General features: G+C 43.0%; 1 protein-coding gene across 1 annotated transcript in view; it reads right to left on the bottom strand.

Moving 5' to 3' along the window:
- LOC121287008 (collagen alpha-3(IX) chain-like) overlaps window positions 1-14,408 on the bottom strand; it is a 149,679-nt gene that overhangs the window by 66,213 nt on the left and 69,058 nt on the right. Inside the window, exons 17-23 of the mRNA XM_041204425.1 lie at window positions 14,326-14,379; window positions 10,540-10,593; window positions 9,919-9,972; window positions 5,358-5,411; window positions 4,485-4,538; window positions 3,003-3,056; window positions 2,804-2,857 (exon numbers count right to left, since the gene is read on the bottom strand). Coding sequence (XP_041060359.1) covers window positions 2,804-2,857; window positions 3,003-3,056; window positions 4,485-4,538; window positions 5,358-5,411; window positions 9,919-9,972; window positions 10,540-10,593; window positions 14,326-14,379 — 378 coding nt within the window. The remainder of the gene's footprint in view (window positions 1-2,803; window positions 2,858-3,002; window positions 3,057-4,484; window positions 4,539-5,357; window positions 5,412-9,918; window positions 9,973-10,539; window positions 10,594-14,325; window positions 14,380-14,408) is intronic.

Genomic DNA, 14,408 nt, shown 5'->3' with positions numbered 1-14,408 from the left:
GGGGCACCCAGAACAGTACACAATACTCAAGCTGAGGTCTAATGTGTGTCTTATATAAATTCAGCATAGCCTCCCTGCTGTTGTAATCTATGCCCCTATTAATAAAGGCCAGAATACTGTACGCTTTATTAACTGCTCTCTCCACCTCTCCTGCCACCTTCAATGATCTATGCACATGTACACCCAAGTCTTTCCGCTCTTGCAACCCCTTCAAGATTTCACCCCTTATTTTATAATCTCTCTCCATGTTCTTCCTACCAAAATGCAAACCTCACACTTCTCAGTATTGAACTTCATCTACCACCTATCTGTCCACTCCACCACTATGTCCTTTTGAAGTTCTACACTGTCCTCCTCACAGTTTACAACACTCCCAAGCTTCATATCATCCACAAACTTTGAAATTGTCCCCTACACTCCAAGATCTAGATCATTAATATATATCAGGAAAAGCAAGGGTCCCAATACCAACCCCTGGGGAACTCTACTACAAACCTCCCTCCAGCCTGAAAAATATCCATTGATCATTACTCTCTGCTTCTTATTTTTCAGCCAATTTTGTATCCACGTTGCTACTGTCCCTTTTATTCCATGAGCAATAACTTTTCTCACAAGTCTGTTGTGTGGCATTGTATCAAATGCCTTTTGAAAGTCCATGTACACCACAGCAACAGCATTACCCTCATCAACCTTTTCTGTTACCTCTTCAAAAGTCTCCAGCAAGTTAGTTAAACACTATTTCCTCTTTGGAAATCCATGCTGGATCTTCCTTATCAACCCATATTTTACTAATTTTATGCCGAATAATTGTTTCTAGAATCTTGCCTGCCACTGAAGTTAAACTGACTGGTCTGTAATTGCTAAGCTTACCCTTACAACATTTTTTGAACAAGGGCGTAATGTTTGCAATTCAATCAGGTATTGATCTAAAACGTGTTGATAAGATGTTCAGTCTCAGCCTTTACTTTGGTGATAGATAAGCAAATGATTTATTTGTAGAGTGGGATGCTGAAAGGATGTGAGATGAAGGCTTGTTTGGAGCATAAACATCAGCATGATCCAGTTGGGCTGAATGGCCTGTTTCTGTGCTGTACATGCTTCAGGATACTTTTTGATAAGGCAATATTAAATAAAAATCAACAGGAACTCTGGTTAATCAGCAGTGTATTGACCTTGTGCTCTCTGAGATCTGGGACAGGGCTTGGGCGGAAGTGGTTGGAAGATCTTTTTGGGGCAGAATTCTGTTGTCTCCTCTACCCCTGAGATCTACCCCAGCCTCGCCCACTGGTGCTACACCAGAGGAGGTGACAAAAGGACCTTAAAGGGCCAGAGGCACAATGAAAACTCCCCTGGAAAACCTTCAAAATGGCAAACTGGGGTAAGCGGGGTGGATAAAAGAGGGCAATTCTCTGGGTACACCAGCTGCAATTGGCATCAGGTGGGCATGGAAGGAATGGGCAGCAATTGTTCCAGCAGGGGCAGGAATTCCTGGTTAGAGACTGGAATTCAGGAACCCGTGGTTGGGTAGAAAATTTCTGGCTGGAAAGAATTCTCAGTTTGTACAGGAACTTCCCAACGGGCAGGAATTCCCAGATGGGACAGGAACTCCCAGTTGGGGTGATGAAGCAGCAATGCCCAAATTTGGGCTGGATTGTAGAGGAGAATATTTCTCTCTTTCTCCCTTCGATTAACCGCACCAAGCGTAGCGAAAAGTCACCCAGGTCATGAGAGGTCTCCAAAATCATCTCCCTATGATGACATCACTCCAATTAAATGTTAAATTTACTCAATTTGAACAAATTCAAATTATTAACTTTCCAGTCACATATCAAACCTTCCACATCAATGATCCAGTCAGATCTTTGAACAACTTTCTGGAATCTAGCTAATGAATTCACGGGTATGTTCAATTTAACACAAGGCTCTGCCGTCACCTCCAGTGATCAGTCACATCTCTCCAGGGATACTCAGGGATCTACTTCAAGAAGAACATGATCCTGACTCCTGATCTCAAGTGCTCGGGTTGACCCAAGCCAAGTCAATGATTGGCCTGTGTGAAGAATCAGGCACAGTTTCTGTTCCTTATCATTACCCCCCTGCTTTTAATTGTGTCTGTTTGTGGGGCTGATTCAGGGCTGTGACTTTCTCCATGTTAAAGTAGCTCTGAGTCCAGCCCCAATCCCAGTCACTTGGGTGTAACCCTGGAAGTCCGTGGTACTGGACCCAGCAAGCAGTCTGTACTTTAGGGAAATGAGGGGAGGGGGGAACTTACAGAGGAAAATGGGTAATGCACTGAGCGGCTTAGTCTTAAATTTCTGTTAACAACTTGTTCTAACTGCTAACATCCTTTCCTGTTTTAAGCATGTGCTCTAACTGCTCTTTCAATTCAATGTGTAACGTCTACAAGATGCACTACAGCAACTAATCAAGGCTCCTTCGACAGCTCCTTCCAAACCCACAACCTCGTCGACAGAGAAGGACAAAGGCAACGGATGCATGGGAACACCACCACCTGGAAGTTCCCCTCCAAGCCACTCACCATCCTGACTTGGAAATATATCAGCCGTTCCTTCACTGTTGCTGGGTCAAAATCCTGGAACTCCCTCCCTAACAGCACTGTGGATGTACCTACACCACATGGGTGGGTAAGGAGGCAGCTCACCACCGCCTTCTCAAGGGCAAATTGGGATGAGCAATCAATGCTGGCATTGCCAGCGATGCCCCAATCCCATGAACGAGTAAAACAAAAAATGTACACTCCACCATTTATCACCATTTTTGTTTAGGCAAGTAGAATACTCACAGGTTGTCCAACTGGACCCTTCTCTCCAGGGCCTCCATGTTCCCCTGGCTCACCCTGTAAGACAAAACCAAAACATATTTCACCATCAGCAAGGGGAGGAAACACAACCCATTGAGCCAACTCCGTTGCTTCTTGTTGTGTCCAATGTGCATTTAGCAATGAAAACGTGAATTTTTGAGACTGAAAATTGCCCAATTACCTTTTCACCGTTGATTCCTGGATTTCCGTCTCTCCCATCCCGACCTGGAATTCCCTGAAATATTTAATCAAATTTTTTTTAAAATCCTGAACCAACTCAACTCAAGATTAAATCTGGTTTTAAACAATTGAGCCCTTAAAGACTCTGAAGCCCATGAAAGCAAAGAAAGGCTTTAGTGACTGACTAGCCAAGGGTTTAATGTTATATATACCACCATGTGCCCATTTGTTGTGACATTGACAGGGCACAAGATGGTACATCTAACATCCCCACAAAACTGTCCACTTAGGAAGGTGAGCCATGTTGTAATAGGAGGTGAATTAAAATAGTTAGCAGTGACTATATTTAAAGTGTCTTTTAATTTATCACAGCAACAAGTGGATTCTGTAGCAATAGGGAGCTGGGAGCTTGTATGTTAATTTTGAGAGGTACTGAACAAATGCGTGTTCTTTCCAGTGACTGTAACATCTTTAATCACTTTCAATGCATCAAAACCAACAACAATATTCCACCTCGATGCTATACCTCACCATTACTGAGAAAAGGGTCACTGTTTAAACCCTTGGATCAGTTCATTCAAACCCTCATTTTCCTAATTGTGAGAGAGTCTAGAACAAGGGGCCTTAGTTACTAATAAATCCAATAGGGAATTCTAGAGAAGAGTGAGAATCTGGAACTCGCTACCACAGGGAGTGGTTGAGGTGAATGTTATAGATACATTTAAGGAGACTATATAGACACTTGAGGAAGAAAGAAACAGAGGTGAGGTGAAGTAGGGGTGGGAGAAAGCTTGGGTGGAGTGTAAACTTTTGAGCCAAATGGTCTAGTTCTGTAGATACCATGAAATATTTTGTCACCTCTGCTTCTGTATCAAGCCCCATTCTTTTATCACCCTTGTTTTCATTGACCTGCACTGGCTCCCAGTCCCATTCTGCTTACCTCACCCTACTGTCCACACAAACCTTTCCTTATTTATTAAGTTTGCAACTTTTGAGGAACAATTAGTTCAGGTCTTACCTCTCGATAGATATTTTGTACTTCCAGGATTTTCTGCTGGTATAGACACTCAAAATATACCCATTTACCAACCAAAGGGAGAGTAATAGGGCCTGAGGAGAAGATTTTAATCCACCTTGTCCTTCAGAAAGAGGGCAAGCTTCACTTTTAAGAAAAGTTAATGGGGGTCCTTTCATTGCCAACCTCACGCTCAATTGCAGGTTCCTCTTCCCCTCTTACCTTGCTTCCCCCCAACTCTGGCTCCCACCCGAACTCTCCCCTCCCAGTCCTTATTCAACCCCACCTGATCCAGCTACACCTGGAGTTTAAATCCACCCCTGCAAGCTCAGAACAGAAAATTAGTTGCCCTTTTATGTATTTAAAACATGGAACCTTTAACCTGTTCCTGACACCCAGCGACTGTGTAAGAGAAATAAATTCAATCAGTGGGAACATTCGGGAAATGTGCCAGAGTGAGACACTTACCAGCTCGCCCTTGTGTCCTGCAACTCCAGGGAGGCCTCTGGGACCAATCTTCCCCTATAACAAGAGCAGAGAATCGACATCAAACCCTGGCGTAGGATTACAATTCGAGGTGATTAATAAGAGAAAAAGGGAAGGAGGGGGATTCACAGCCCCTCTGAAAACTCACCTGAGCTCGGTGAATCAATGCTGAATTCTGAGGATATTCCAACGCCTTCAAACCAGGGATAAGTAACTAACTAGCTAACACCCTATAGTCTACAGCTCAACTAAATATCTAGCAAGGCTTCTTAGTGAAGAATTCTTACATAGAACTGACTTGCTTTGTGTTGCCTTGTTCTCAAATCCCACCATAGCTTGCCCTTCCCTAGCTCTGTTGTCTCCTCCTGTCCTACAGCCCTCTGAGTTAATTCTGGCCTTTTAAGCACCCCCAATCATAATTGTTCCACTATTGATGGCCACCCCTTCAGTTGCCTGGGCCCCAAGCTCTGGAATTCCCTCCCTATATCTCTCCACCTCTCTACCTTGCTTTCCTCCTTTAAGACACTCCTTAAAACTGACCTCTTTGATTAAGCTTTCGATTGTCTTGCCTAATATCTCCTTTGTAGACTTGGTGCCATACTTTGTTTTATAATGTCTTTGTAAAGCGCCTTGGAATGTTTCCTTACATTATAGATGCTATGCAAATATACTTTGTTGTTGTTAATTGACTGCAACAGGCCTTGGGACATTCTTTGAGGCCTCTGATATTATTTATCTTCTTTTTATGCTGCTGATGGACTCAAATAATACACATAGACTTCGAGGGATTGCAAAAATGATATAAAACGGAGTCACAACAGAAATAATTTCTGAAAATATCTGATCATCACCTACCGGCTCTCCCTTTGTTCCTTGGAATCCAAAGTGTCCTTTTGGACCTGTATCTCCCTGTAATCAACACCAAACATTTCAATAAACAACAGAGAATAAAACAACCTATTCCAGGACGCCCACTGCAAACATCACACCCCATTGCGCACTTTGGTTTGGCACGCTCGACAGTTCTTTCAAAAGCGCTTGTCTCCTTTTTGAATGTTTATGGCTGTGATTTGGACCCCAACGTTGTTCAGTCCGGCTTTTCCAAGCAGAGTTTCAAATGGGAAATCAGGAGGTTCAGGTTTTTGAAACTTTTACATATCACAAACCCCAACTCACTCATTTTTTGGGAGTTAAAATTGCCCCTTTTGATTAAGGATTTTTAATGGAAAGTCACAGCAGACCTGAAGTGCTCCCTGTTTGAAGCACACCTATTTTTAGAGCAATGTTCTGTTGTACAAAGAGATTAATGGATAAAATAGCTCCAAATCTAAACGCTGGAAATGTGGTGATTACACAGCTGGTGTGTTGAAGAACGGACAAGTTACTATTATGGTTGACTGTTAAATACCCTCTGCAGATGGGCAATTAGGGAAAGGCAATAAATGTTGGCCTAGCCAGCGACTCCCACATCCCATGGATGAAAAAAAATATTGAGAGTATACCTTCCATCAGGACTGAAAGCTAAGGTCAGCAAGAATCTAAGTAAGGCTGGGAAATAAAAATGTGGAAATAAAGAGGAATAGTAGGCAATGTTACAAAATTTCCAGCAGAGTCAGGAGAGACGGGGGCCTGAATAGATAGAACAAACAGATTACTCTATTCCCATAGGCTGAATTAATGGATTCCAATGGATATTGGCTCCCATTGTACCTCTAGGAGATAAAGGGCTCAAACTGGTGACGAGGTGTGGTCATCACCAACGGTCAGCCTAAGAATACCATTCGAAGCTAATGTTGGACAAGGTGGTTGAGTTCCACAGGCCTTGTCTTCATGAATGATCTCCCTTTAGCAATTGATCCATGCAGTGAAGTATCAGATGGGCACTGATCATCTGTGAATTGTTCACTGTGTGCAGAAACTGGTCCTACATGCGTGTAGCTGTGGCATTTATCAACAAATCCACAGGACAGCTGATAGTTGGTGCAATGGAGCTTCTCAGGGAGACCAGAGAGTCACTCAAAGCTTTTACCCTTTTGTCATTTAATCTCTGCTGCCCTCTACCCTAGCACAGAGCTTCCTTTTATTCTTCCTCATCCCGCGCCCCCACCCCTCTTTAACTTCCTCAAAACCTATCACATTTCTATCTTCCCTCAGTTCTGATAAAGGGTTATCGACCTGAAACATTAACTCTTTCTCTCCCCACAGACCCTGCCAGACCTGCTGAGTATTTCCAGCATTTTCTGTTTTTATTTCGGATTTCCAGCATCTGCAGCATAGTGAGTTACTTAGCTGAGGCATAAAATCATAAACACCAGGAGCAGGAATAGGTTAACTGGACCCTCAAGCCCTGCTCTGCCATTCAATAAGATCATGGCTTATCTGATGGTGGCCTTAACTCCACTTTCCTGCCTGCTTTCCATTACCTTTGACTCCCTTGTTCATCAAAAATCTGTCTAACTCAGCCTTGAATATATTCAATGATCCAGCCTCCACTGCTCTCTGGGGAAGAGAATTCCAAAGACTAATGACTCCCTGAGGGAAAAGAAATCCTCTTCATTTCCGTCTAAAATTGGAGACCCATTATATTAAACTGTACCCCCTGGTTCTCGATTCCCCCACAAGGGGAAACCTCCTCTCAGCATCTAACCTATCAAGCTTCCTCGGAATCTCATATGTTTCAATAAGATCACCTCTCATTCTTCTAAACTCCAATGAGTATAGGCCCAACTGTCAACATTTCAAGGCAATCTCTTCATCTCAGGAATCAGCTTAGTGAGCCTTCCCTGAACCATGTCCAATGCAAATATATCCCTCCTTAAGTGAGGAGACCAAAACTGTACAAAATACTGTAGGTGTGGTCTCACCAATGCCCTGTACAGTTGGGGCAAAACTTCCCTACTCCTATACTCCATACCCCTGGCAATGAAGTGTGACAGAACAGAACCTAACTCTGTATGTTTTTAAGAAATATATCTTTATTGCTATTTTTTATTTTTAAACTGGGCCTTTCTGCTGAACAAGGACATTAAGGTGGCTGACCCTCTGTCTGTGAGTCACCAGAACAAAAAAGATCACTTCTCGGTTTTGGAAATGGCACACCTTGCTATGTCTAAGGAGCTTCTACCAGACCACCCAGGGACTGCACTGTCCAACTTCAAAGAGAGCTACTGGAAGGTCATTTGCATTTGACAAGCCACGCTTGTTAGCATAATTTGTGAGTCAATGGAGACAATGAGTTCCCAAACACCAGACCCTCAGCAAATAGCAGCTCTTTCAACCCATAATGACTGAGATGTTATCAGCCTGGAACACAAAGCCAATTTCCAGACACTGGATAATCATCCTTTGCTGAAGGCATTGTGGAGAGGTAAGGTCACATGCTCTAAGACTCTGGCTTGTTGAACAGGTTAACATTCCCTTCCTGAGCTGCAAGCAGCAGCCTGTTGTTTAACATCTGACTGGCAGGCTACACCAAAGCAAGACTTGGTCAGGCTAGACTGGCCCCATCTCTCCTGACTCTGCTGGAAGTTTTGTAACATTGTCTGCAAAATTGAATCATCTCTGCGTGCCTACTTCCTCAAGTGATGTCAACATCACCAGAAAAGTGAATTTTACAATGTCAGTTTTCAGCCTGCTACCTCAGTGAAAGAATTCCTCACTGGACTTTGATTCTGGACTCTGGAACTCACGTGAACCAATATTTATTTTCTCTGTGGTCCTGTATTGTAAAGGCTTCTTTTCTCTATCCCTCTCTTTATAAGAGCATAAGGGGAAGTTATGGACCCTCCTATTTTTATATCACCAGCAAATTTGCCTACAATGCAGTTGGTCCCAACATGCAAGTTGTTAATATAGATCATAAATAGTTGATGCCCTAGCATTGATCCCTGTGGCACTCCACTAGTTACAGTTTGCCACCCTTAAAAAGGACCCATTTATTCCTACTGCCTACTTCCTGTAAGTTAGTCACTCCTGTATCCAAAGCTAATACATCGCCCCAACACCATTTGCACTTATTTTGTGCAGTAACCTTTTACGTGGCACCTTATTGAATGTCTATTGGAAATCCATCTACTGGTTCCCCTTTATCCATCTACTGGTTCCCCTTTATCCACCTTGCTTGTTACATCCCCAAAGAGCTCTCATAAATCTGTCAAACCTTATTTCCCATTTGCAAAAGCAAGTTGACTCTGTCTGATTTTATTATGCAGCATTTTCCCATTGACAGGTGTTAGATTAACTAGCCTAAAGATTCCTGCTTCTTTTCTTGAATAGAGATGTTATATTGGCGGTTTTCCAATCTGCTGGGACCTTCTGGACTCTAGGGAAATTTGGAAGATGAATAGATCTCTATATAGAGATATTCAACTATCTCTGCTGCCACTTCTTTTTAAGACACTAAGGTGCAGGCCATCAGGTCCAGGGGACTTGTCAGCCTTAGTTTTCCCAATACTTTCTCTTAAGTGATAGTGATTGTTTTAAGTTTCACACTCTCTTTTGCATCTTGATTTTCTATTATTCTTGAGATCCTTTTTGTGTCTTCAACTTTGAAGACAGACACAAAATACTTGTTCAAAGTCTCTGCCTTTTCCTTGTTTCCCATTATTAATTCCCCAATCTCATCTTCTAAGGGACCAATGCCCGTGTTAGCTACTCTTTTCCTTTTCATATACTTGAAGAAGCTTTTACTGTCGGTTTTTATACTTCTTGCTAGTTTTTTTTCTTCATACTCTAATTTTTTCTCTTTCTTTTTTAGTCATTCTTTGCTGATTTATAAACATTGCCCAAACTTCTGGCCTACCACTAAACCTTGCAGCACTGTAAGCCTTTTCTTTCAATTTGATACCATCCTTAACTTCCTTAGTCAGCCATGGATGGTACATCCTTCTGGTAGAGCCTTTCTTTCTCAATGGAATATACCTTTGTTGAGCATTATGAATGATCTCCTTAAATGTCGGCCACTGCTTCTCTACAGTGGTACCTTTTAACTTATTTCCCCAGTCTACTCTAGCCAACTCTGTTGTTTTCCCTTGTAATTGCCTTATTTAAGTTTAAGATATTAGTTTTAGACCCACATTTCTCACCATCAAACTGAATGTGAAATTCTATCATGTTATGATTGCTCTGGCCTAAAGGATCCTTTGCTATGAAGTCATTAAATAATCCTGCCTTGTTACAGGTTATCAAGTCTAATATAGCCAGTTACCTGATTGGTTCCAGAGCCTAATATTCTAAGAAATTGTCCCATATACACTCAATGAGTTCATGAATTCTACAACACCATTAGCAGGCCCTCCACAGTGCTGCATGCCAATCTCACAAAATTGCATTAACAGTTCTTAAACTAAAGGAAAGTTAGAAAATTCAGTTCATTGTTGGGTAAGAATCAGGTGTTTAAGAGTAATTTAGTACTTACAGCTTTCCCTGGAGGCCCAGGAGGACCGACAGGTCCACGGAATCCCGTGGGACCCTGCAGAAGAACAGGACAATCAGCATAAATAAAGGCAAAGGCAAACCTTTAACCAAATGGAGCAGAATACTAATGAAAAAGCCACAGCAATGGAACTGGCTGTTGATATTTCCTCACTGTCTGCGACCATCAGATCAGGAAACACACAGTGACCTTGGAGCTCTTGCTCCGGCTCCTGTCTCCCTTGAAGTGTTTACAATCAGAAGTGCTTCATGTTGTGGCCCCAACATTGGTAGCTATGCTTTCAGCTGCCTTAGATCCAAACTCTTGAATTGCAATCCCCACCGCCCACCACCCCACCTCGCAAACCTCTTCACCTCTCTCTCCTCCTTTAGCACATTCCTTAAAACCTACTTCTTTCACCAAGTGGACTAATATCTCCCGCTTTAGCTGGGTGTCAATGCTTTACCCAAATGATGCTCCTGTGAAGCATGTTGGGACATTATACTACATTGTAAGCTTTATATAAAGGCACGTTGTTTAGTGAATGGTACAGTGCTGATGAAGTTAATAACTTTCCGAAGGTGAGGCATCTATGTAGAAAAATGTTCAAGTCTGTTCACTTACTCTGTTACCAGGAAGACCAAGTTTACCAGGAAGGCCTCTCAAACCTCGCGGACCCTGCGAGTGAATAGAATAGTCTGATATAAAACTCACTCTTCACAATCCAACCGGAGATATTCAAACATTTTAGCAACATTATGATGCTGTTTCTCAGGCTGATCATTTTTAATAATGTGAACAACTTTTATTGTAATACTCTTATTTTCACCCCATTTGTCCCACTGCAACTTGTACTAACTCGCAACAGTCACCTAACTCAGGGGTAGAGTCCTGTCTTTGAATCAGAACGTGAAGGATTGGAGACCAGGACCAGGTGTCTAAATATTGAGTTAACATCCGGCAGGGGTCTGGCTGCTCAGACAGGGTGACCACGGTCTCTGAGTCGAAAGGGTTTGTTTTAAGACACACTCCATTCACTCCTGGAGAATGTGGAGCACAGACTCCACATTTGCGTTCAGTGGGGGAGATCTCATGATCGATAGGTTTGGGTGGCCCTTCCTACTATTGCAAAATGCAGCCTTTAGCCAAAGGCAGCTGTTGCAGCTGGGACAGCTGTGGCTCAGTGGGTAGCACTCCTCACGTTGAAGTTGGCTGCTCAAGCCCCACTCCAGTAGCTCAAACACAAAATACAGGCTGACTCTTCCTGTGCAATAGTGAGGGAGTGCCACGCTGTCAAAGGTGCTATCTTTTGGGGGGAGACATTAAAACTAGTGTCCACCTGCTGCCGTCTGCCACCAAATCACATCTGACAAATTTCTTAGAGCTTTTTGAGGATGTAACTAGTAGGATAGATAAAGGGGAGCCAGTAAATGCTGTATATATGGGTTTCCAAAGGGCATTCAATAAGGTGCCACACAAAACATTAATAAGCAAGATAAGGGTTCATGGAGTAGGGAGTAATATATTAGCATGGTTGAAGTATTGGTTAATGGACAGGAAGCAAGGAGTAGGGATAAACGAAGCATTTTCAAGTTGACAGGTTGTGACTAGTGGAGTGCCACAAGGATCAGTGCTGGGGCCTCAGCCACTTACAATCTATATTAATGACTTAGACAAAGAGACAGTGAGTGATATATTTAAGTTTGCTGATGAGGCAAAGTTATCTAAGTTATGGGATTGTAAGCTATGAGGCAGATACAAAGAGCCTAAAGAGAGGTAGAGAGATTAAGGGGGTGGACAACAAGATGGCAGATGGAGTATAATTTTGGAAAGTGTGAGATTAGTAACAACATAAAACAGAATATTTTTCAAAAGCGCGAAACTTTTAAAAGTTGATGCTCAGAGAGACTGGGATGTAATAATGCAAGGAACACAGAAAATTAACATGCTGGTATAGCAAGCAATTAGGAAGGCAAATGGCATGTTGGTCTTTATTGCGAGGTAATTGGAGTACAAGAATAAAGAAGTCTTGCTACAATTGTATAGGGCTTTGTTGAGGCCACACCTGGAATACCGTGTGCAGTTTTGGTCTCCATATTTAAGGAAGGATATATTTGCATTGGAGATGGTACAGCGAAGGTTCACTAGTTTGGTTCATGGGATGACAGGGTTGTCCTATGATGAGAGGCTGAGTAAATTGGGTCTATATTCTCTGTCATGTACACTCTACAGTTCCCTCATTGGAAGAAAGGGAGGTGATCTTATTGAAACATACAAGATTGTGAAGTGATTTGACAGGGTAGACCCTGAGAAATGGTTTCCCCTGGCTGGGGAATGTAGAACATGAGGGCACAGTCTTAGGATAAAGGCTCGATCACTTAGGACTGAGATGAAGAGAAATTTCTTCACTCAAAAGGTTGTGAATATTTGGAACTGTCCAACCCAGGGGGTTGTGGATGCTCCATCATTGAGTATATTCAGGACTGAGATTGATAGATTTTTTATCTTTTACCGAGTCAAAAGATATGGAGAGTGGGCAGGAAAGCGGAGTTGAAGTAGAAGATCAGCTATGATTATATTCAATAGTAGAGCAGGTTTGAGGGACTGAATGGCCAACTCCTGCTCCTGTTTCTTATATTCTCATATTCTCTCAGGCAGATGTAAAAGATCCCATGGCCACAATTTTGAAGAAAAGCAAAGGTATTTTGACCAATATTGGAGGCCGATGGTGGTGAGGTGGTAATGTCACTGGCCTAGTGATCCAGAGACCCTAGCTAATGCTCTGAGTCATGAGTTCAAATCCCACCAAGGCAGCAGATGGGATTTAAACCCAATTAATAAATCTGGAATTGAAAGCTACTCTCAGCAATGGTAACCATGAAACTGTTGTAAAAACCCATCTGGTTCACTAGTGTCCTTTAGGGAAGGAATCTGTTGTCCTTACCTGGTCTGGCCTACATTTGACTCCAGACCCACAGCAATGTGGTTGACTCTTAACTCCCCCTCTGAAATGGCTGAGCAAGCCACTCAGTTCAAGGGCAATTAGGGATGGGCAACAAATGTCCCAGTGGTGCCTACATCCCATGAAACAGATTATCTGAGCATTATTATATTACTGGTTGTGAAAGCTTGCTGTGTGCAAAATTGGCTGCCATTAGAACAGTGGCTATACAGGAACTTAATCAGATGTGAAGCTCTTTTGGACATCCCAAAGTCATCAAAGGTGCTACATGAATGCAAGTTATTTCTTCCTCTGGAAGAGGAACTGAAGGTTTCTTTCTGTGGTGTGACACAAGTCAGCTTTGGACATAACCAAGAAACAGCAACATGACTGTAACCAGGAGGTCGAACCAGGACAGGACAAACCCCAAAATCACACTGGCACAGGAAAAGGTTTAACCAGCCTCAACTGTAATCAGCACCATACACTAAGCCTAAGCCCAATGATATTCCTTTGCCCTCTACAAGCTGCGATGAAGAGAAAATATGGGATAAGTCTCCATGTCCCAAGGTGTTATTGCTTGGTTTCCCTTTACGGGCATTCTGGGTTAATGCCTGCAGTTCACTGACTGACACTGGCTCCCACTTTGGAATCACCCAGATTTTAAATTTTCATCCTCAGGTTCAAATCACCCTAGCTCCACTGCTTCATATTTCTGCAACCCATTCCAGCCCTACAACCCTTTGAGATCTCAACACTCCTCCGATTCTGGCCTCTTGTCCAAGCCTGACTGGCATGGCTCCACCATTGGTGGCCATGCCTTCAGCTGCCTAGGCTATAAGCTCTGGAATTCCCCCCCAAATCTCTCCACCTCTCTGCCTCTCTTTCCTGCTTTAAAACACATCTTTAAACCTATACCTTTGATTAAACTTTTGGTCCACCTGTCCTCCTACCTCCTTATGCAGCTCGATGTCAAATTTTGACTGATGATGCTTCTGTGATATGCCCCGAGACATTTTTGCTCCCTTAAAAGTGCGATATAAATGCAAGTTGTTATTGCAGGCACTGGCTCAAGATGAGGATACAGGTGAGGCAGAGGGAAATCACCCACACTTCTGCCTCACTCCCTCTGTGCACGTTTGTGGAGTAACCTCTGGTCATGGGGCTTGTGCATCCCTGGGGTTTCCCCAGCCCAAAAGATCAAAGGAAGGCAGTGGACATGACATTATTTTCTCCACACTGCAATCATCAGGATTCAGGACCTTCATGTCCAAGATCAGGAACTCTCAAACCTAGTCTGGAGGAGGAAAATTAAACAGTCCAGCATCCGGTAGAAGCTGAAAATCAGACTCTTATTTCTGCTGGCTCTGCAGTATCTTCATGCAGTTTTGAGTTTGGTTGTGAATGACATGAGAAAATGCTCCCCACCCATCCACCTGCCCTTCTCCTCTATCCCGAGCTGCTCCTACCTGTAATCCGATAGCTCCTGGAATGCCTGATACACCTGGAGGTCCAGTATCACCCTGGAATTCCAAACAATCAGTCATTAGAA

The sequence above is a fragment of the Carcharodon carcharias genome, chromosome 14 (genome assembly GCF_017639515.1).
Source record: "Carcharodon carcharias isolate sCarCar2 chromosome 14, sCarCar2.pri, whole genome shotgun sequence".
Lineage (NCBI taxonomy): Eukaryota > Metazoa > Chordata > Chondrichthyes > Lamniformes > Lamnidae > Carcharodon > Carcharodon carcharias.
This window is presented reverse-complemented; position numbering and strand designations above follow the sequence as displayed.